Below are 24,974 nucleotides of genomic sequence, written 5' to 3'. Positions count from 1 at the left end.
AAGGGGGATGTTGTTTGAGTCACTTTACGTGATGCACAGGAGAAAACAATTCTCCAGACATTCAGTACCAAACTTTTACTTGCAAACTTTAGAACATTAAGATAGAATAAGGTACTTGGCAAATTATAAAAAAACTTAGGCAACTTGAACTTATCCAGATATGGATAAGAAGCAATTACAAGGCATTGAATGGAATTTTTTTGTCTAGCTTACAATATATTTTGAGAAGTTAGAAAAAAGAGAGAAAGAAAGGGTAAGGATATTACCATGCATGGATCCAGCAACAAAACTTGATTGTTGCAATTTAGATGTCTACTGATTGAAGTGATCATCACAGTCTTAGTCTGCCAGGGATGGGGGAAGCCCATGAAACACAAAGTTCAATGGGTTAAGAAATGGTGAGGTTCAAGTGGGAATGCCCAGGTACCTCCTCTGGGAGGGGGGAGGCGGGAATGGAATTTTACACTGTCGGATGCAACACTGTGGATCACGTGCAGTCTTCTGGTGGAAGGACCTAGAAATGAGTCTGGGGGTGCTTTGGGGGTCTTTGATGGTTTATGACACCTAAGGCATGACAATTGCCTCTTGGTAGAGTAGTTGAGCCAATTATGCCCATCAGAGATAAACACCTTCAGACCTACATGTGAATATCCCGGTATCTCTCCCCTCGAGGGAAGGTTTACACATGAGCCAGTTGCATAAAGGACATGATAAAAAGCACTACCCCACCTCCCAGGATCTGCTGCTTATCAGCCTCTTCCTGGCTCAAATCCCAGCTTCTTGCTAACAAAGGTTGATTTGTGGTGGTCATCCTCTGGTGCTCACACCCACTGCACCTGGGCTGTTACCTTGCACACTGTCAGCAAAACACCCCCTGCTTTTTGCAAATGGCCAATTGTTTGAGCCTTTAAGCATTAACATTTCAGTCTCTCACTCCATCACAAGTACATAATTCTGAATAATCCTACTGGTTTCTTGATGGAGCTGATTGGAAACCTGAACTTGATGTTAAAGAAAAATTGAGCAAAGACTATGGAAAAGAGAGGGTGAGAAAGGAATATTGACCAGAATCAGCTCATCACTTTGAAAAAACACCAGGAATGAAAAGTTAAGTATCAAAAAAAATTGGATCACACATGACAACCAAACAGAAAACAAAGAAAGGCTGTAACAGCTGAAAATGCTACGCTTTCCACTCCTTAGTGACCTACATGACATCTTGCCTTCAACAGATTTTAAAAATTATAAAATTACTAAAAAAAATACATTGAAAAATTCCCCGTGAACCTATGAGTACTACATGCACTATTTCAGGCAAGCCAGTATGCTGTTGCATAATTTCCACAACCATTAAATACTATTGGGTAGAACCTGGCATTAGGAACTGGTAGGCCTGGGAGGATGTCTCCCATCCATGGGAGTCACTGGGGGTTTTGCTGCCAGTGGAGCCAGGTGTTTACCCCCAGGCACTGTTCTAGTGCTGACATTGACTTGCTGTATTAGAGCTATTAAGACTTGTAAATAACAGGGCAACTGATTGTTTTCAACATTTTTATAATTTTGAATAGAAAAAGAGATCTTGGAAAGTTCATTTTGTGAGCAAAATGGGCAGACCAGACAAGTGCAGTAAGGACACACTATTTCACATGTGCACACAGGTGCAATACAGTTGGCAGCAACAGTTTACATTTGGTAAAGGTTTGTTTTGGCTAGTGATGTTTTGATATTGTCTCCAGGAAGATCCAAAACTCATATTTGAAGCCTGAATCAGAGACAGGGCAGAGGATTAGGCTGAACAGCACCAGTTAGTTGCTTGCCCTAAAAAGATTTTCTGTTGATCATTGTAACAATCACAAGAAGTGTGGGCCATTGCCCTCAAAATGAAGGTTGCCAAACTGTGGACTATGTAAGCTCTGTGAATAAAAGGAAGGAAACAGGGATCAATTTTTCTGGATCAAGGTGCTGCCTCTGCTCCTACTAAATACTGGCTTATCCCCTGAACAGCCAAACTGAGCTCAATAGAAATAGTTCTGAAGTATTTTACCTCCATATATTAATTGTAAAGCTCTGATCCCATTAATTTAAGTTGTAAAAGGAAATAATTTCTCAAAAGAGAACACATTTTTATACTAGAAAGAGTACAGCTCTTTCCAGTATGATTATGCTGGTATAAGCACATGAAAAATATGTGCCAGCCCAATACAAAACATGAAGTCTCTCTACTGGAGATTTCTCCTTGTTAGGGTGGCTTAAAACATATCAACCCTGCTCCTTGACCTCATTGTTTAAAGCTAGCTCAGGTATTTCGGTAGTCTGCCTATCTGAAGGGCAGCTGATCAGTTATGAGCAAAGAAAATGTGTGGAGACTAGATACAAGTAATGTCAGTAGAAGATTAAGGATCTGGTATTTATTTATATTAAGACTGCTTTATACCAGTCCATGTGAAGGTATCTCATGATGAAAATGAATTTTTATTACTTAAGAAAAAATAAATCATTACCTGATGGAGAAATACAGTGGTTTTATGTGCATTATCTTTGTGAGAATCAAGCTACGTGTTTCTTGGCACTTACTGTTGCAGAAATGTGGATGTTCAACCAGTCAGGGAAAGATCTGACAGCTTTGTCATTCCTCTGAGCTCTATAGGAAGTGTTGGAAGAGACTGTCAGGAGCTGGCACATGTAAATGCTTTTTGTGTTTCAGCAAACAAGCTCTGTCAGAGACATAAAGGGAAGATGTGCATATAAAAAAAATCCACAACTTCCTATGTCTGAGGAATGTTTACAATATTTACATCCTAGGTATAAGATCAGTCTGCATTAGTCCAAGCCAAAACTTACAACTGAAATAAACCAGTTCTGCTTCACCTTTCTTGTGTTTCTTCTCTGTATTTGCACTTGTGGAGGCACAAACACCAACATAGTGAACCAATTCAGGAAACTGATTTCAATTAAAACCAATTTTTTTTCCTGCTGGATATTTTTTTAAATATGGATCAGTTGCCAACTCTGGTTAAACAGCATCTTTACAAAGAATGAGCAGTTCTAGATGAGGGGATAGATCAGGAGAAATTCTTTTGGTAGCAACATTGAATGAAACCAAACATGTTAATGATATGACATCCATTGGTTTGTTCATGCAATAAAGAGAAGATTCTGTACATAATTATTTCAGCTAAGCAACAGCATAAAAATGATCAAATCAGTACTTCAAAATAGAACTCTGGTAGGTGTAACGTAGCATAGCATCAGTTCCTTTGCTGGAACTCTTCAATTACTGTTCAACAACACAAGGCACAACTAAGTCGTAGTAAAAGCTAAAATGATTGGACGTCATAATATTAATGGTGTTCTCCAACCTAAACAGTTCTATGATTCTGAGTCTGTGATTCAGCACCAATGCATAGGAAAATGGAAACTTGTAGGATAAGAGTAGCAAAGAAACTTACCAGCATTTCACTGCTAAATCATCTGAAAAAAGAAAAAAAAAAGAGCAGTTGAGATTAAAGGCATGGACTCATGCTGGCTTTTATTTTTGCTATCTCCTTTACTAAACCAGAATTTCACCCAGAATACGTGTATTTTGCAGTGAGCTGTTTTGGGAATACCCAGTGTGTATATATCCATGACACCTGCTACATTATGTCACACGGAGTGACATTGTGCAGAGATCTGGTGCTGTACAATTGGAACAGCCATAGCATCATCCTGCTGTACCTGGGATAATTTGTCTCTCTGACGATACCTAACGTGATAATGCATCTTCCAGCTCTGGACCCAGCTCACTCAGCTGGACCTTGGGGACCTTTGCACTGTGCAATGTAGATGTATTTCCTGCCCTGAATGCACAGATCTGCTGTGCACAGATCTTCGTATACTCATGCTTACATCATCACTGTTGAAATGTGTTTATAGTAGATGCTCTCAAAGCTCTTTGGGTTTAAATTCTTCAAATTCGTGTTGTGGAATTGAGTTGAGGCAAGTTAGGATGCACAAAATAAATTACTTACACTATCTTATTACAAATGAAATCAGGCTAATAATAATTAATTTTCACTCTCGGCAGGCTCACAGAAGTTATCTTGAGTATTTTGGTGAAGATGAGTTTTAAAATTGGTTTAAATAACATATAATCTGTGATGTACATAATTTATGGTTAGCTATTCAGACCAATTCACTACTGGTGAGCTGTAATAGTTAATTTAGAAATTTGCACTTTATAACTTTTGGGTTATATTTTGAATCTTTGTTTACACCCAGATATATTTTGAATTAGTTTCTGCTGTAGACAAGGTACAGCATGTCAATAATCAAACTATGCTGTGCTTTTTGTACATGTTCTCTTCCCATATAAATAACCATAATTTAGAAACAGCCTCATTGAAACCAGAAGGATGAAATTATAGACAGGGAATTAGAAGAAAACTGGACACCCTGTTTCTAAAATGGATGAATGTGTCCAATCATTCAGGAGAAGGAAAAAAACCAAAGATAATAAAAAGAAAAAAAAATGTATTTTTGTAATTTATGTAACAAATAGTTGTAAAAATAAGCAACATCTGGAGTGGCAGAAAATATTCTGAAACCAAGGATTTTTTTCCCCAGACTTAGTTACATCTAATACATATCTCTTGTCAATTTAATTGTGCTATTCTTCATCAAAAAGATAAACAGTACTTGAAAAACAAACAAGTAATGAAAAACACAATAAACATGCCGGTAGTTGTCTTCATAAATTGCAATGAAAACTGATATTATTTTCCTGTTGTATATTGTTTCAGTGTTTGAACAAGATTAATCATGTATGCAGTACTCATATAATGTGTTTGACCTAGTGCAGCAGAAACAAGCAGTAACTCACAAAGTAAAAATGTACTAATACAATCTGTGGGCATGGGTGGAAGACGAATTCCATCCAGTCCTCTTTTAACTGCCTCTGCTGGCTTCTGTATTATAAAATACTCCTTTAGTTATTCAAGTTTTTTAATATGTGAGCTAAGTACAGCAAATGATTGGCATTTTGGAAAGTTTTTGTAAATTACCCTGGTAATTATTCTTTAGCAAACTGAGTCTTCAACCTCATTTGAACAGCCATGAATCAGCTTTGAAATAAAATGGTTAATTTTATCTAGTGGGCATAATGAATTTGATATTAGAAAAAAAAAAAAAAAACAGAGAGCCAGAATCTTTTTACCTAAAATGATATGTCAGGCACTTGTCAGATTAATTCAGCACTGGGTGTGTATCTTTGATCTTTACTTTCTTTTTTTGACCCTAATTGTTTGCTCTGACCTGCTCCCTCTGCTGGAGTCTTGGATAAACTGAATGGCAAAATTGTTTCCTGAAAAGATTAATCATGCACATACTGTTTGCTTTACAAATGTTCTGCAGTCCAGATATAAGTAAGACTTTGATGGTTGTTTATATGGAAGAATTGCCTGTGTTCAGGAATAATGCATGGTGTTTAAAATCACTGTGTTACAGAGCTTCTGCGGTAATAAGCCAAATTTTGCTGTCTGTGACATCAGAGGAACTCAGTGACAGGTGTTGGGAATGCAAAAGTCTGGCCAGAGCATTTTGTTACTTTGTGTTGAATCCAGATGTGACCTATCAGCCTGTTTGCCAGGATCCAGTATTTTATGAGCCAGTACACAGCAGCACAGAAGAGATATAGACAGAGCCCTCCTGACCTTACTGAATCACCTTTGAGGTTTCCCTAAATTCAAGGTGCTTGATCCTTACCATATATATCCATTTACAATTGTGGTGGCTGGAATCAGCACCCCAGGTGTGACTAGGAAGGGTGTGAGATGGACAGATGGAGTACTGTCCCTTTACTGGCATGAAAACCTGCGAGGTGTGCAGACACACAGGCTCACTGCATGTGACCACACAGCATCGTTTGCTGGTTGCAGGGCATGTTTTAATACAACGGAGTTGGGTCTCTGGAAGGAGTGAGCTTCAATGTCAAGTAACAAAATTTTCTGTAATAAATGTGTGACAAGCAATCAATCCTCTTTTGGCCTTACCCCCTTCCATATAAACCTATGGCGTGGGATCTGTAGCTGTTAATTTGCTATTGCAAATAATATTACACAGGGCAATGGATTCTTTAATAATAGCATTTGTCATTATCAATATGCAGAAGGGCAGAAATATCCATGCTATTGTCACTTGTTATTTACCTTGAATACCTTGATTGTGAGATTTCCTATTCTGTGTAATGTCCATAATGGCTCTCTCTACTGCTTCTTCCTACTAATGTACTACTTCTTCTTCCAGAAGATTTTTCCAAATGCAAAGATGTACTCTTCAAATGTGAATCAATTAGTGGAAATTCGTATCTTAATCATAGTTTGCTATAGTATCCTTCAAAGAATCACAGATGAAATTTGAAGCTAATTATGAAAAGTGCTATGGTTTAATGTCAGAAAAGACTTACAGTGCTTATTTATGCATGCTCATACTCTGTCCTGTGCTGCTCTGCATGGGTGTATTACACATGGAAATGCATAACTAGCAATTTTCATGTTGACTTTGAAAGATAATGTAATCTAGGAACATTAATATGAAAATATGGTCTTTTTTTTCTTAGTCTATTGACAGCTTATGCATTGAACTTTGGGAAATTGGCGTAAATGCCATGATTGCACAGTGTGATCTAATGAAAACAGTGCTGGACAACTCATCATCAGTGTCATTTTCCTCTATGTTGTATAAACATCTGTTTGACTGTGAACATGTCACATAGCATTAGATGTCTTAATTTCCTTTCTGTAAAATGATAGTAATTATTATTCTATTTATTTATTGATATTCTGAAATGAAAACATCTATAGCAATTTATTTGTAAGAAACAGGAGCTTCTATTACAACACTGTTGGCAAATAGGTTTATGTCCTTAATGTAGCTGTAGCATATGAGGATATTTTCCATACAGGATGAAACATTTGCATTAGTAGATGCCATGCAGTCAATGGCCAACATGTTCTTCCATCGTACCGTGGAGCTAATGCTGCCTATATCCTGCCAGTGCTAGAGACAGGAGTGCTGTGTTGGAAGGATAGGCAGAGCAAGGGAAGAGCAGATGTAGGATTCACCTGTTTTCATTATTTTGTGTCACTACATGTAAGCTAGTGTCGAATTTTGTTCTAAACAAATTAAGGAAATTGTCTTAGTTTAGAAACTGTTCTCAACTGGTAACAACTAAAGGACAACATTCAGTCTATTGACAATATTTTATGAGAGTGCTTTATCTTTCAAAGACTTGCATAAAAAGAATTGTTAATACATGTTGGATGAGGCAAGCTTAGAAGAATCAAAATCAATAATAAGTGTTGATTTTTTTTAATCAAACAGGTTGCAACTGTTTAAATAATTTGGCTACAAAATTAATTATCTTTAATATTGAATTTTTGTCTTAGACCTGGAATGGATAGACAAGTATCATTCAGTATAATAGACATTTAGCTTACTAGAAGTTTAGCATGTATCCCTAGGCATACTTTTGTTCTCCTTTAAAAGACATAAATATAATGTGAAAAACCAATCTTCTATGATGAATAGTCACTGAAACATCTCTTGTAATAACAGTTAATAAAAGCTTAGTAATGTGGCCTGCAGACTCATCTATTATATGTTAAGAACTAATTCACTTAACTTGTTTTACTGGCTTTCTGGAATTCATTGTGAACTACTCACTTTTAAGATGGTAACTAGATGTTTTTTCAGTGTGTTTGTTCATGGACAATAAAAGTGGGGGAAACAAAGACATGCCGTATTTGCCTTCTTGGATGCTGTTTTGCAGATACTCATTTACTCATCCATTCACCCAGAAAAAAAAAACAGGTAGATGCATGGTGCAGTTTTCAATATTTTCTGGTCTTCAAAGATTTAATCAGAGCTAGGATTCCTTTAACAAGTCACCAGAGACACTGCATGGTGATTGATTGGTACAGAGTATAAATAAGATATCATTATAGTGAGCCATGTTGCCAAAGCAGTCACTAAAGCAAAGCTCCTTATCTTTTGAAAAGGTGAAAGTTTCATTTGAAGGTGTGTTGCCTTTATAGTCAGCAGCTGGAATCAGGCTGCAGGAATGCTGATGAGAGAAGGGACAATGCATTCATCTCACTGTTCAAAATAGCATATTACTTTTTCAGTATGGTATGGCAGCTCATGGTGGTTTTCACCAAGGTGGGGCTATGGCTGTCTCTATTCAGAGTACTTGTAAATTTACGGTATCTTCTTACCATTTTTCTCCTACTGTCATCAGTGGAATTTGTATGTGCTGTGATGCTGGAAGATGGGTGTAGTTCTGTTACACTGAGTTATTTAAAGGCTTTGCGTATTCAAATATTTCTAAGTTTTTCATCACTGTAGTTTGTAAGAGACTACCAAGATTTGATAGAAAATCAGAACCATTCCACTGAGGATAGTTAAAGTTCCAATACCTTGATTTTAATATTTTTAAGCACTTAGTTGCAAATGCTGATGTGTAAGCCAGCTTTCATGCCCTTCTCTTTACTAGAGAGAGCAAATTGCTAGTTTTTACAGGCCAGCACTGAAAAGAGAAATCAGAAAACCCATTTGAAGGAAAGAAACCATCATATGTGCAGGACGTAAGACATATTTTCTGCAATTGTTATTGGTTTTCACAGTGATGATATGTAACCCTAGAGTTTACCACCTAGCTGTTTCTGGCTGTTAGCTGTGCTTGATCTAGCTAATGGCTGTAAATCTCATCCTAACCATGTCTTCTTGGCAGGTGTAAAATGCTAGCAAACCAAAATTCTGAGAACCTCCTTTATTTGTCTCTAGAGCACTGTGAGGAATTTCTGTTCAGAAGCCGAAATTTTACAGCATTGTTCACACAAGACCTAGTGACTGATTGCATTGCATTACCTCTTTGTTTGTCTCACCTCTCTAAGCATCCCGCCAGAAGTAACTTTGTGCTATGGCACTTCTCTCTCTTCTCTCACTCATTCCAGTGAACAAAAATGTGATTAAATGTATTCATGGTAATTCTGAAACAAAAGAATATTCTGAATCTAAAAACTGTGAGCACAGACGAACTACTCCTTTGCCGGTGTAAGGGATGTGTGGGTTTTTTGGGAGAAATTATGTCACCTATTTAGATAACCAGTACAGCTGGAAGTAGAGAACTTTGATTTCTGTGCCTGAAAGTTTCTCAGTTTTTCCAACTGTGTCAGCTAGCCTCATCAAATATATTACCTCTCACTACCATAGTCTGCCTTATATTCTTAAACCATTACAGCTACAAGAATAGCACATTGCCAACACAGACTGTAATGCCCTGTGTATTAGTTGCTGGTATCTTAAAAACTACTTTAAAAAGAGGTTACTGAGTTAGCTTGGGAGATAATTCCTGTTAACTCCACCATCCGTGGAAATATTTAAGAGATACGTAGATGTGGCACTTAGGGACACGGTTTAGTAATAAACACATGGGCAGTGCTGGGTTGAAGATTGGACTGGATGACCTGAAGGGTCTTTTCCAACCCAAACAATTCCATGATTCTGTGAAATATGCATAGGTAGTGTTTAGTAGTTCAGTTGCACAAAAACACCTTTGTATGTTATGTTCCAAGAAAAGAATCATGTAGGGCAAAAAAATTAACCAATCTAACAGAAGGAAATTATTTAACTGGTAGGTTTAAAAAGAGTTAGAAATTGCTGCAGCGTACACTGGGAAAAAGGAGAGGTTGTCCTCCATCATATGATGTGGTACACATCCTTTACCACATGAGTGGAGTTCGAAAAGGAGAATAGGACCTAGCAGTTCACTGTTGGCAAATCCACTCTGGGGTCTAAAGATGTTATTAAGGAAAATGCACTTATTGTTGATTTTCTCTTTGGTCATCAAAGCACATAATGAAAGCCACCATCTCTTGTTCTAATCCTCTTAAGATATTAGCGTCTGGGTAGGCTGCTTCTGACTGGTTCATCATGGGGTCCTGTGGGTGATACAAGCAGACAAGTACTGCCTGCTAGTAATAGAAGTTAAAATGCTAGAAAAGCAGGCTTCAGGTTTGTCTCATCAGCCAGAGCACTGGTTAATGCTGGGTTTGTAGAATGCCCTACATACGTGTGTGTCTGAAGATGAATCATTCCCATCTTCCACCAGGGCTGGCTTTTTAAGTCTAAAATGTGATTTGGCATGTTTTCAAAAACCCATTAAGACATGTGTTGAAAATACCATAATCAAAATGATCTTGTTAAAATATTGGGTTTATCTTAATATTCAGTAGTATATAATTCACTACCTGGATGAGTTTTTCTTTTGCCAAATAAATCCATGTTTTTGTTCCTTTGCCAGAATAAATCCTTTGAGCCTTTATCAAAGTGAAAGGGCAATAACCTGCTACACAGTACAAAAGAATTAGGTGACAAAGTGTTACAATAAAAAATGAATTTAATAAGTACACGTTTCTCAAATTATACTTTGATTTTTTGAAGTGAATGCAGAAACCTTACTCAACATTGATTTGATAATTGTTGTAAAGTATTAACACATTTCCTTTATTTTAAAATCTCTATGTGAAGTATGTTTTTAAATTATACATTTTAAAATTCACCAAAAGATCAAACATCTAAATTAACTGTGCTGACTAAAAGCATATATTCTGTAATGTGAAACAGACTGTGAGTAATAAGAACTAGATGGAGTAGGAATAGGATGCCTACCCACCAAAGTACAGATAACTTATTTACCTTGTAAGCTCTCAACAGCTGGAAGAAATAAAGTTATGTAAATAGTACCCAAAGTAGCTGGAAAGTATAAGCACTGCTACAAATGTGTAGATATGTTTAAATAGTGGGGAGTTTTAAATTACTGTATAATGCTTGCATAAAATATGCAGGTCTCCTAATTTTGTTTTAAGAATCTACAGAAATTTTGATACAGTTGTGTCGTCCACACAGAATTTTATTATGCAATTTGTTTACAGTCTTGGGGCTCACTGAAAGGCAATTTTAATGATACTGTAGGGCATGGGGAAGACAGTGGAAAACAGTGAATAGGCAAGTTAAGAATAAAAGGGTATTATATGAAATTTAGTCTAAAACATAGCTTGAATGAGCTCTGACAGAGCTGATATTGCTGGTAGTTTCCTGTACCAGGAACTACCATGGAACCCCACCAGGAAGTGTGTTACAGAGCAGGATCACATTACACCCTTGTTTTATGGTTCGTTTCACTTATTTAATGCAATTTGAGTACCTGTAACAAAAGAGCACTCAAAAAGGGAATGTTTATTATTTGGAAATATGTCATTTCTGTAAGTCAAGTTGGGTTTTGGGGACACTTGATGTGCCTGTGTGAGGCAAGGCAGATCAGTATGACCATGCAACAGGCTGTATGGCAAAAGCAAAGTGTTTCTATATTAATGAAATTTTAAGGATGATGCAGTTCCTTTGTATATATTTGCTTTTGTCTGTCTACTGTAGTAAACCAAGTGTACTACAGTGCTACAACAACAAAAAACATCGTAATTTTCCCTTACTACTCCAAGTACATTTTAATGTATTACAGTGGTTTATTAAAATTATGTCAGCTGAAAGTGTTGTGTAGTGTTCTAGCTGATTTATAGAGCGTGATAAAACATTCCAAAATCTCTGGAAATGAGGAACATGCTACAGCCTGTATTGGTCTGACATATGAAAAAGGAGTGTTTAATGTGCTAAGCAGATAATGATTCATCAATTCTGGCAGAGGAACTAATTTTTATTAATGCAGTACTTAAAAATGTGTGGAATGAACAGCTGGATGCCACAGTTGTGGCTTGCCATATTAAGTCTCTGTCTGTTTTCCCCTACAGTGATCTCAGTATGAACAACATTACTAAGCTGCCCTCAAACCCTGTGCACAATCTGCGCTTCCTGGAAGAGCTGTAAGTATCATTGTATCCTTGATGGCCTAGTCAGCGCTAGACACATTCCTGCGTTTGTCTCTCCTGCTTACTGTGGGAACCAGATAAAACGGTGCAGGAAAGCTGTCAGCCTGACACTTTTGGCACATGCGGAAACACTTAGTTGAAAAAAAACAATTGCAGTGATTCTGGAAATGAACTTATAAAAGAGTTACCATGAGGCTACAACTTCTCTAAGCAGAGACAGAGCCAAACAAATTAAAATTTTTAAACAAGGACTGTTTAAAAGAGCTGGATTGCTTTTTGGAAATAGTTAAGCAGCAGGATATTAAAAGTTTGAATACTGGCTCATGTTTATTAAAATCCCAAGTAAAGCTGTAATCAAAACCAAAACCTGCTGCCTTGTTCTGCCGGTGTCAAGGACAATTGAGTCCACATTTCATAGTATGGAGGCTTCTTGTCCTAATCACTTTTAATTACTGTTTCCTTACTCTTAAACTTAGCATCCCTGAAGGCTGACTGTGGAGTATAGAGTCCTGCAAAGAGCTTAGTTACGCTATCTACTACATTCACCGTGGGGAAAAAAGTGCATTGGGAAAACTGGCTGATCAAGCACAACATCAAAAGAGGAATGTTGGCTTGAAGTGATTGTGACTAACCAAAAGTGAAAAGTATTGTGCATTCATGAGACCTGGATTTGGCAGTGACTCTAGTTATAATGGCCGGAGCTTAAAAGAAAATTTAGGTTTCTGAGGAGTGATGGAGACTCCATAAATGATGCACCATAGATCTTGTGAAAAAAAGCTGGCACCTGTATTTGCCTGAGTACCTCTAAATATTGATTAAAAGCCTTTTATTAAATGTGGCTTTTAAGTTTTTAGAACTGAAAACCTTTTTTTTAGCGCACTTAGCTGCTAACATGCCATAAAATCCATATAAGATGTGTGCGAAGTCATGGTGCTACCCTTCTTGCAAAGATGTTATCTGTTTTAAGCTATGAAATGTGTACAGTCCTCTGCAATTTAGGTGGGTATTGCACTGACAATTTTCAGTGTCCTAGCTTACTCTCAATTGAATTTTCCCACTTGGTCTTTCCAGTCAGAATGTACCAAAAAAACCCAAAAAAACCCAAAAAAAGCAACAACTGATCAAACCAAACAAAAAAATTGAAACCATTTTGTATGCTGACTTCAGACAATACCCTATTTGCAAGCAGGTTTTCCTTTCCTGTCTCATTTCTATTACTCTCAGTACTTCTATTTGGAAAGCTTTATTTAATTTCATTCTGTCTCTCTTCCTTTACTTACTCCTTTTCTTTGGTTATCAATATCTGTCTTGCCATTAGTGCAACTTTCAAATAATGTAACAAACAGGAACAAAACAGAGAGGGATGTCACACGCCAAGTGTTAACAATATTAGTTGCATATGGAATGAATCATGCCTCAAAGCCCCTGCTTGTGGAGTTCTTCATCATGTTCTTGTTTGCTTGTCCAATCTCCTGTCAGTTGTAATAACCTTACTAAAACCAGCCAACCCAATTGCTTTCTGGCCATTAAAGGAAAGAAATTAAATGAAAGTTTGGGCTTTTCCTGGAAGGAAATTCTAATACATCCAGGTTAGCTTCACTATTTAATTTAATGATTAGATCACAGAATCACAGAATCAGCGGGGTTGGAAAAGACTTCTGAGATCATCAAGTCCAACCTATGACCTAACACCACCTTAGCAACCACTGAGTGCCACATGCATTATTTTTTTTAAACACCTCCAGAGATGGTGGCTCCACCTCCCTGGGCAGGCAAATGGCCCAAATTGTAAGAGTTAAGTCACTGCTTGGGAACTCTTGTGTGGCATATATCAGCTTCCTAATCAAGAACTTTGAAAGTGTTCTTGCTTTCTCCTTGTGCTGGGCCTACCTTTTTCACTGGAAATATTAAACCTTTATTCTTACAAGCCTCTGCTCCAAATCAAGTAATTCCAGTCTTTCACCTGCTGGTAATACCAGCAAGGTATTTATATTTTTACTGTGTTTTGTTCTACATATACATATTCAACTCTTCCATTTGTTTCACACCAATCACTTCTATTTCTCATTAGTTTAGTGCTGTTTCATTAATTCCTTCTAGTTTGTATTCACTTTTAAAATAAGCTTAAAAAACGGAAGCCTTGGAAGATGGAAGGCAACTGATGTGAGGCAACTTCTCATTGTGCTGAGAGATTGGTGTTCAGAGGCATGCAAGGCAATTCAGCCTAGTATTATATAGAAAAATGTATAGGCAATAGAAAGGGAATTTTTGATTTTATTCAGTTTTGAAGTGAGGGAGAACAGCCATTGTAGTTCTCATGCTACCCTATATTAATTTTTGAGCAGTGATTATACATATGAATTTTTTTTTCCCATCCATGCGATTTTTTTTTCCAGTTTACCTGAGAAATCTGTGCTTTGTTTGTGTGGCTCAGTTAAAAGGTACTCTTGAAAAAAAACTTAGCCCACAATTCAGGCATTGTTGAAGTAAGATTTTATATGATCTTTACTAAAGCAGTCTTTCATAAAATTAAAATCCATCTTAGAAATGTTCATCTGTTCTTTGAAGTACACAACAGCAGGAGCTTGAAATGCAGCTTTTAGGGTTTTTCTAGTGCTGAGAAAAGTCTCATTAATCCCTTTATTAGAGATCTGGTTCAAATATCTGATAAAAGCTCGTGACTGAATGCTGAATTTTAGCTTAGATGTTACATCCTTACTGCCTGGTTTGGCAATACTATTAAGTGATTATCCTGAAAGAACTGAGGTTTTGTTAAATCAGTTAAACTAATTGTTTTGATTCCAAAACAGTGGCATATAAGACAGATCTGTTTAGCCAGTTCTGACCTTCCAGGCTAAGTCTGGTCCACTTTTACAGCCAAGGTTAGACACCTCTCCATGCAGCATTCTTGCAAACCTGATGATCATGACTGGTACTTATTCTTAATCAAAGACAATGATCACTAAAGTAAAACATATTGAAAGTGTTTTTTGGGTGCATGTTCCTCCAAAAAATTTTAGAAAACGTTTAAGTACTTGAGACTTTCTAACTCTCAAAATAATGAATTCTGAGCAAACCTTCTATTTGTGAAAATGATGGGCCTTTCAGATTTAATTTTCTCTTAAAACATGTATGACAGAACTCCCACCAAGAAAGAAGTATGTTTCAGCTGCTTGATTATCAGCAAGTTGCTCTGCATGAACTTGTACAACACTATTAAGTCAAATTCTTCATTATAAATTCAAAATAACTGCAGATATTTATCAGTCTGAACGAATCCAAGACTCACTCTCATGTGGATTATTTCTAGACATATGTCATTATACAGGATGTGTAGAATGCCTGTTCTAATAGAGTGGTGAATTAGAGTAATGAATGGAAAAAAGATTTTTAAAAAAATCTAAAGGGTGAGACTCAACAGTTTTAGAGGCAACTACATCTGAGTGGAGACCTAATATTTTGTGATTACTTGCACTTCAAAGCAGTGCCTGAAACTATTTTATTTTAGAAATTAATGTCTCAATGAAACATGAGGAAGCAAGCCAATAATGATTTAAAACTATTTGAATCAGACCTACCTACAAAATCTCTCCAACTAGATATATATCCACATATAAATATATATGCATAAATATATGCACAGACACCCACACATGCACATATAATTTTAATTTTAAACCCAGAAACATTCCACAGATAAGCAAACCTTCAAGTGATATTTAGTAAATTGCTATTTTTCAGCAACTTCAATTAGGTGTTTTAGTAAAAGAGCAACAAAAGGCTGTTGTATTACAGTTATTTTACTACAGAGCAGTACAGTCCCAAAAACCCTCTTTTCTACAAAATCAAGTAATGAAGTCACCCCAAATAATTTGCAATCTACCTGCACTGCAAGAATGTTTTCTGACACATATGGTTATTTTAAAATAATCTTGAAAACAAATTAATATATCTACAAAGTTCTTAGATTGATCTTGGCATTATTATAGTGATCTTTCAGGCAAAAGTACCTTTAAAAGCACAATTTACTCTAATGCAGAAGTACAAAACTGCAGATACAGTACATAAGAGATGTATTATGTGAATCTCACCATGATTTGTGTTGAAATCCCTCTACACTCCAAAAGTGGTCAAGAAGCCACTGTATTTGTGAAAAAGTCCTAAATTACCAGGCATGATCGGTTATGAGCTGGTTGGTTTTTGTTTTTTTTCTTTTCACTTCTCCCTCCATTCACTCTTTCTTGCTGCAAAGAGGTTTTCAAAGGGTTAATGGGAACCAGGTGTTCTTTTCCCCACTGACTCCGAGATGTGGGACTGAGATCTCTGGTCATGTACATTTTTGAAGGCTGAAAGCATTTGCTCTTGGAGTCCTGTGCAGTCTTTTGTTTTGTACAGGTGTAGGCATATTAGGACTAGCATTGAAAACAGATTCTGTACTTTAAACTATAACATAAGCTGGTAGAAAACATGATGAAAGTGCTGCAGCCATAGTCCAAAACTTATTTCAGAAAGTGGGAGAATCATGTAATTTACTTCAACAATCTTGGAACATTAACATTAAATACTAAAATATTTCCTAAAGGTTAATCTGCATACATTTAAAAGCCCCTAAGGCAAGAGTAAAAATGCTGGCAACTGACATGCAGAGCTAAAATAAAAAGAGAGTATCATCTAGTGGTCTCAAACTATCCACACATTCCAATGTCACTTCAATACCAGTTTTACAGTTCTTGCACAGCAGGGTTTAGCAGAGCTGATCCTGGTGGAAATTGGTTTGTGTCACCTCCATCAGCTAAAGTTTCAAAAACTGTTACTGCTAAGTGACTTGTGATCTCCCAGATAATTTCAGAGCCATTCACAATCTAACACCTAAGTTGTGAATTCAGCTTCTTCACACAAATTGCAAATTTGGTTTCTTCACTTCATGTGTGCATCATGCAGATCAGACTGTGTCACTGTGTTCAATTCATGGTGTTTGTCAGTGAGAAATATCTGTCACCAGCCCAGCAAATGGCCCATGGCACACTGTAAATTCTGTTGCTGCAAGACAGATTTTGCTCATACCTGAGGACTGTGGTTTCCCAACTTTGCTTTAATATAGAGCTGCACCCAAAGTCCTGACAGAGGGAAGTGCACCAGTTGTCTTGAAATAAGTTGGTAAAAACAGTAAGGAGATGTTTACCTAGTCAATCAGTCGGAAAGAATTACAAGTTTTCTCCCCTAGTTTTTGCATGCACAGTTTAGGTTTACTAAAAAAGAACAAAGCCAAGCACAGAGGATTCCTACTGTATGAGCTAACAACTTGTAACCTTTACATCCACAAAGCAAGGGCCCTGGTGTTCTGGAGCTCTCACTGCTTTTGATGCCATCCCTTTGATGCCACCAAAGCAAGTAGCAGCAAAGAACTTGCCCATGTGGATGTGTCAGCCTGACATCCTCCAAACTGCCCTTTTTGCCATCTTATCAAGAATAACAAGATGATGAACAGGGAAAAAAAAGAGGGAGAGAGAAAAACAACAGAGCAAATGCCTTACTAAATCAGAGCTGCTTGCATTGGTTATTATATAGCTTGTGCTGACAGATAATTATTCTGGAAATGTTAATGCAAATTGCACAGAGCAACCTTGACACTGAAACTGCTCTTCATCTGTGGGGTAAAGGGGAAGAAGGGGAGATGGTGGGATAGGGAAAAGATAAAAGAAAACCAAAAACATTCAGATATGCTTGCAAGCAGAAACAATAAATATTCTAGGTTGAAATCCAAGAAACCTTGTCAGTGCTGCTGCATGACCCTTATTGAGTGTCTGTTGAAGTTTGGTTTTGGCTTGTAGCTTATAAATGCTTTCTGGTACTTGTAATTTATTATCCAGCAATGTTCATTAGGAACTAGTTTAGAACATCAAAAAGAGTCATTGGAAGTGCTTATTGTATTTTGTGATCAATACAGATAGTGACATTACACTTAATTAAACTAGGGTGAAGCGTGCTATATATCTGTAGATCCTGAGGCAGGATTTTAATTTAAGTCTTATAAATGCTGTGTGTGCAGCAGTAGCAAGTAAGCAGAAATAATTTCCTTCTTTTTGTCAGTGGAAGTTCAGCCTGTTTGTAGACTGCTTAATTTCAGTGCAGTGAGAACTTTTGGTACCTACATGGGTCAATTTTTTTCACTTGCTTAGGATGATGGGTAAAGAGTTCAGACCACATCACATTTATATCTAATAGGTTCTCGAGTACAGTAGAACCAAATTCTTCCCTCTAAGTTGTTTATTTGAATTTTCAAAGAGGAGTAGATGGAATTCCTCCAGTAATTAATTGCTGTTGCCTCATTGAACCACTCAGAAAACAGCAGCAATCTCAAAACCTGGATCTATACAATTTGTGTTCTTTGCCTATCACACTGAAATGACTAAACAGCTAATACATTTTTCATTATTTTCAGTTTGATCATACTGCAGGGTGCTGCAGTACACTTCAGCCAGTTCCTGCTATTAATGATTATTATTTCCTGCCTTTTCTGATGATACTGACACTACTGGGATAAAACCAAAACCAGCATCAGAAGTGTAAATGACACTTGGGAGACCCAGCCTAGGAAATATTTTGTGTATGATCCACCATTTATTGCTCCGTCTTGCTGTAGCATTTAAATACTGAGAAAGAAATTTTAAAATCGTTCTGAGGGTTGTGATTTGATGACAACTTTCTTCAACCATAGAGGTACTGCCTCTTAATGATTGTATCCATGAGATCCACAGCTGGGAGCAGTGTGGGATGTCCTGGCCATGCTGGAGTCCCTCCTGACAGTTTCCTTGCTGTGATTGGAAGGCAGGTACTTGGATACCTGCTCAGCAGAAGGAGCTGCTGCTGTCAGTGCTGGCTGGGGACAGCTTCACAAAGGAACAGATCAGTTTTCTTTAGCAGTGATTGGATCACAACCATGCTGGATGCAGAAAGAGTCTGTGCCTTTTTTAAGTGGAGAAAGAAACTGTATGTTTTGAACCATATTCTTAACTGACAAAAATCTATGATCTGTTTCATCAAAGGCAGTTCAAGATCAAATACATACTGATTTCATTCCAACTGCTTTAGGTCTGTTGGAGTTATTCCAGTTTACACCCTATGAGAATTTGGCACATGCATTTTAAAAGGCAATTAGGCCCTAAAGCAAGAGCAGACTGTGTTGTATTTGAATTTCCAACTAAATTCTAAGTAGCAATAAACGTAACATGCAGCACAATTATGACTTGCACACTCTTCTCCCCTTATTTAAAGAAAGGAGAATATTTTTACATTTTCTTCTTTGATCTCTCTGACCATTCGATTTTTAATAGATAATTTGACTCACATTTCTTTTTATATTACTGTAATTTTATAGTTTTAATTAACATGACAGATAGAAATATAAAAAGATAATTAAAATACACACTAACATTTAAATTCATAGGCTAGCAAAGTAACTCTTAAAAAACATTTTGAAATAAGTGCTGATATCATCTGTGAATTAGTAACACTGCAATTAATCATCTATTAATTAATACATTTCTATTGCATTGGTCTGAGAATAATCATTAATACATTTAAAATCAAACTCTTAATGTTTTAGTTGACTTTGGTTAAGTGCTATATGAATATCCATATTGCCAAAGCTTTTTTGATGTAAGCAGCAGAAACGTTTCACGTTACCTATTTATCGACGTATATGTAAGCTGAAGAAAATTAGAAATAAAAATACATAAATTACATATTGGCTATATATTTATATAAGTGGAGTAAATATATGTGTAGTCGTGTGCTTGTGTACCTCTAACAAAATTCAACAGGAAACAAAATTGAGGCAAAATTCAAGATTGGTAAATTCTTCCTTGAATAAAGGCAATTTTTTATACTGGAACAAGTTGTTCTAGAAAAATATTTCAAAATTAATATTTTCTTGTTATACTTCCATGTTGTTCCTCCCCAAGTCGCCATTTCCTCCATTAGAAATTGGGTTGTAGGTTAAGGATTGATAGAAGTGTTATTGGTGCAGCTCCTCAAAGAGAAGTAAATTACTGGCAAATATGATACTGTGGCAGGATGCAAATGAGAGCCCCACTTCTACTTGTGTCAGCACAAATTTTTCCCCTGACTTCAATGAGACTGATATTTCACCATGGATCTTTATCAGGTATTCAGAACAATTATGGCAGTTGGAGGAGGCAGAGCAGGCTTTTAAGAAAGAAGTTTCAAATTACAAAAGAGAGTTTCTTGTCTGTACACAAGGTATAAAAGACACAGTCCATGATTACATTAATTTTAATGGAATTTTCTACATACTAGCATTTTAGCACCAAATTCAGGAAGGTACCACATACAGCAGAACAGGCCCATCTTTTGGGGTTTTTCACTGTCTCAGACCTTCTGAATTTTCAGTTTATATTCACAAAAAGAAGATTCTTCTATGTAATTTTTTTCAATTTTCTGTCTGGAGAGATTTTTAGCTGGAGCATATAATGGAGTAAGTGATGAGTGGAACATCTGTTTTCCAAAAAAACACATAAAGCTGACTGGATTGTGACTCTGTTGATATTAACCTAGTCATATAGATATAGGTACAGAAATACATATATGGATGTAGACCTATCCATGATAACATTGTCTTAGCATGTGCAGTCTTTGCTCTTATTCCTTAAATAAAATCAGCAAACCAATTAGTGAACAGAAGTAAAATGCAGAGTCAGAGACATATAGAAAGATTTTAGTTCACAGAATTATTCTTTTAGAAATGCCTCTGTATCTTCACACAGTTGAAGATTTCAGATTGCACTCACTATTCCATTCTGTATAAGATATTGCACTACATGGGAACTGATTAAATATAATGCAACAAGTGATGCAATGACATATAACCTAATCTGTATTAAAGGGCATGCACTGGCATTAGTCTAGAAACTCTGAGTCAGTCTGGTATTCATATCATAGTTTACTGGCAAATACTATGAGTCAAATATATTCATCAGAAATTTGAGTGTGATTAATTTCTGCATAATTGTATCCGTTCTGAAATACAACAGTTTCACTTTGCAATAGTGAATTTTTACATTTTTTATTACCATTACATGTTGAGTCACACTGAGATCCAGTGTCATCTATTCTCCTATGTTTCAACACCTTGCAATATTTGATAAGTAACTTGTCCCAGAAAACTCCATTGTGCTAATCCTCTTAGAACACATGAATATTGACCAATGTAAATATATGCTTTTTCCCAAGGAGACAGTTGCCTCCCTTTCATGTCTTTTCTTGAGTTTTGATACTACTAGATTTGGAAATACAGTCCACAGATGCTTGATCAGCATTTGCTGGACTAGATCTTACTTAAGCAGAGAAGGAAAGCAGCCACTACCAATATTGTAGTGTCAATGTCTTCTGCAGACTGAGAAGTAGGTGGGTTAGATTTCCCACAGGTTCTTCCTACAGTTGGTGGAAATGTGTTATCTTTATTAAATTCCACAGTTTTTTATCTGTAGAGAAGATTTTGTAGTGTTTCAAGTTCACCTTCATCCCAGCAGTTATAGAGGAGATGCTTGGTACCAGGTAAAGTTTGTCCTGGTGCAGAAAACATCCACACAAAAAGCTGTTTAGAGCTGGCAAAGAAAAATTATTGTACTAGAAATGTAAAGTTGACTGTTCTCAGTCACAACTCATATTTATTTGCTTCCTTCTGATGAATGAAGTTTTTTTCTTTTCAGACAATCAAAGGAAAATGAGAACGAAGTTTCTGATAATTTTTGGAGCTTTAGTTCTCTTGTCTGGGAATATTCTTTTGACTGGATGACCACCATTTCTCAGAACTATGACACTGCAGAAGAGGTCAGAATATGTCAAAGGGGTCAGCAGATGGGGAGCACTCAAAGGAGAGCCAGACACATCTTTTCTTAGATCGGCCCATAGGCCATGAACATGACCTCCAGCACTACAACTATTCCAACAGTGAGCACTGATTGCCAGTGGCAGCTCTGTGGCACTGAAGATATTTTATAAACTACTGTCATTTAAAAGTACAGAGGTCACTTGCTTTTCTGTGTACCTGTCAGGGTACAGGTATCACAGCTCACTTATTTTACATCTTTTAGAAAGAAACTTGCAGTAGTATAAAAACTATGCATAAGACAAAAGTATTCTGACTCGAAGCGTAGCAAGTAACAGGTACTGAAGGAGATATGTGGTGGCTCTTCTCTGTAAACTTTTCCAGCCTCCATTAATTTGCAAGATTATTCAAAGCAATGCAAGTAAAATCTAAATCTGAAACAACATAATGTAAAAAATAGGATCCTTTTGGATTACTTTTTCATTGAAGAGATGTGATATATTTAAGCCTGAGTGTACTTAATGAGATATCTCTAATATGAGAGATTTTTAAACTAATGTCAGATGTGCTTAAAATAAAAGAACTTTTTAAAATGGATATTCAAAATTTTTCAAACAAAAAGAGTAAACCATTTGGTTATGTAAGTTCTAAAAACAACTGATTTCATTCTTGCTCTCAGAAGTTATTAACTAAATATTCAGCTGTAGAAACACATACTGCGTCCATTTTCATTCATTCAGGGAAAATTATGCTTACCCATTCAGACTAAAATTACTATCTGAAGTACATCCAAAATTCAGTAAAATACTGAGCAGCTTCCCTGAAGTAATTTAGGTAATAGAAAATAAAATAGCTGAAGTGGAGGAGAGTGTAGACACTTGATACATACTGTAGTGTCAACAATGGGATGAAATTTCCCTTATTCCAAGGATGAGAATAGAAACACAGTAATAGCAAGAAAATGCTTAAAGGAAGACATTAAATATTATCAGGAACAAATAAACCAAATTTCCTGAGCTTTGAGGCATGCCATAAAGGACTGATATGCTAACTTTTATCCAAGAATACTAAAAGAATTAGACAACCATCCAAATGAATAATTTTTGCCGATTTTTACCAAATACTGCAGCAATGAGGAATTCTAATAGGCCGGGAAGATGCTACTATTGTGCCAGAAGTGGTTTCACAGTGTGTCTTGGGGATAGATAGGTGCTTTTGCTGAACTTGTTCCAGAGACAATCATGAAAAGTGCGTAATGGAAAAGGGTTTAGCATGGTAAATGAGTCCAGACAACATTGTTACCTCAAAAATAATTGTTGCCAGATGTCTGCCTTTCCTGATGCTGTCAGGCTGTTTGGTGAGACAACTACAAGGACATACATATCCATACATGGCATTTGTGATATACTTGATGTAACCCTGTGCTGAAGTACGTGGGGTTGTACATGAAGAGCATCATCTGCTGCTGCATCAGCAGAGGAATATCATATAAGATAGCACTAATTACTGTCTGTAAAATTAGTGAGAGCTCTTTTCAAATTGAAAAATATTCAAAGCAGAACTTCAAGAATGACCTGAGGTTGAAAAACACTCACAAGGAGTAAATACGGAAGTTGTGCCTACCAAAGAGTTTACCATGTTTTTTCTACATCTATCTAAATTGTTTGTAAGACATTTTGAATAATTAAGTAGTGATCTAAAAGGAAAAGAAGCAAAAATTTTTAAAAGGGTTGGAGTCTAGAAAAAACCCCAAGTATCAAAAATTATGTTTTGGTTTAACAGTTTGGGTAACTACCACTCAGAACAGCTCAGGAGCACAGCTGTACATTTTCAAAAAACACCGAACATTAAGGCTTGCTGTGGAGAGCCACTAAAATGCTCCAAAGCTGGGAAAAACGAGTATTTAGCCATTGAAATGAAAATTTAAAGCTGCACAGTGTCATTGCCACAGTCCTGCGTTTACAGTCAGGTGATGCATACTTGGTAACTGGCACAGCCCTCCTCCAGGAGCTCTTAAATAGGTCTGATTTTCTCAGCTAGCCCTCTTTGTGAAGAGTATTAAGTCCAAACAGGGGGTATTAACATGTAGTACATTGGGCAGTTTGCTTTGCCTCAATTGTGAGTGAAGAAGGGGTGGAGACCTGAAAGAGCATGCTCTTGAGTCTTCAGACAGGTGGATTTAGTTCTCTGCTCTTTACCAAGTTTTCCATATGACACTCACAACAGTAACCCAAGTGAAAATACCTGCACCTTCTTTTTTTTCCAATAAGGTTTTGGAAACCCATAACTTTCTGGCTCATGCTGAGCTCAAGTCCAGAATTGTGTCCAATCATGTTGTCAAAATGGCAGAGCGAAAATGTGCTGTAGGGATGAAGTACTCTTTAGGTTTTCTTTTAAACAATCATATCACAAGAACTGAAATTAGAATTAGATAGGTCTCTTCCTCTACTGGTTAGTGATCCACAAAAGGCATTTACTTCCAGGAGCACAATCTGCTGTTCCTAACCTAATGCATGCCTGCTTGATCCAAGAACAACCCAAAAGTCATTGCCATTTGTGTTCAGAATGAAAGCTGAAGCTTGCAGAGGGCCCTCACACATCTGAAAAAATGTGTGAGTGCCTCATCTTGGAGCAAGAGCAAACCAGGTTGGTTTACACATCTGCCTGCAGGAATTCAGCTGCATGTGCCCAGTTCTCAGATGCGTGGAGATCAGACTCCCCTACAGTCTGCAGTGAGAGACAAGCCCAGCAGCTCTGCCTGATGCTGATTGTCATTGCAGAGCACAATCACCTTCGTGTAACAGAGAGAGCTAGCTCAACATTGCAGGTTATGTAGTTCAGCGGGGATATCTGTACAGGAAAGAACCTCTTCCACTGACTGAAAATTCCTGAAAAATCTCTGGAGCTAAGATCTAGATCTTTTATTTTTCTTTTCCTTTCTTTTTTTTTTTTTTTTTTCTTTCTTTTTATTTTTCAACATGTCGCCAAATGTATCTGTTTATTTTCTGTATGAAAGCAGTGGCTAAAAACAAGGTGTGCACAGGACCCTGTGGTTAGCTCCAGGAAAACTCAATCCCAAAAGAAAACAGCATTTAAGGGCCTGTCAGTGCTGGATCTTTGGGACTCCAGTCAAAAGTACTTGGCCTTCTCCATGAACAGTATTAGCAAATCTGGTGCCTATTTCAGCACTGTAGGTTCCTCTCTTG

At 36.8% G+C, this 24,974-nt stretch overlaps 1 protein-coding gene across 1 annotated transcript in view; it reads left to right on the top strand.

The window, feature by feature from the left end:
* Positions 1-24,974, top strand: part of LGR5 (leucine rich repeat containing G protein-coupled receptor 5) — a 91,456-nt gene that overhangs the window by 25,089 nt on the left and 41,393 nt on the right. Inside the window, exon 2 of the mRNA XM_063155054.1 lies at positions 11,841-11,912. Coding sequence (XP_063011124.1) covers positions 11,841-11,912 — 72 coding nt within the window. The remainder of the gene's footprint in view (positions 1-11,840; positions 11,913-24,974) is intronic.

This window comes from Melospiza melodia, chromosome 4 (genome assembly GCF_035770615.1).
Source record: "Melospiza melodia melodia isolate bMelMel2 chromosome 4, bMelMel2.pri, whole genome shotgun sequence".
NCBI classification, from domain to species: domain Eukaryota; kingdom Metazoa; phylum Chordata; class Aves; order Passeriformes; family Passerellidae; genus Melospiza; species Melospiza melodia.
The sequence above is the reverse complement of the archived record's forward strand: the minus strand, read 5'-3'. Positions and strand labels throughout refer to the sequence as shown.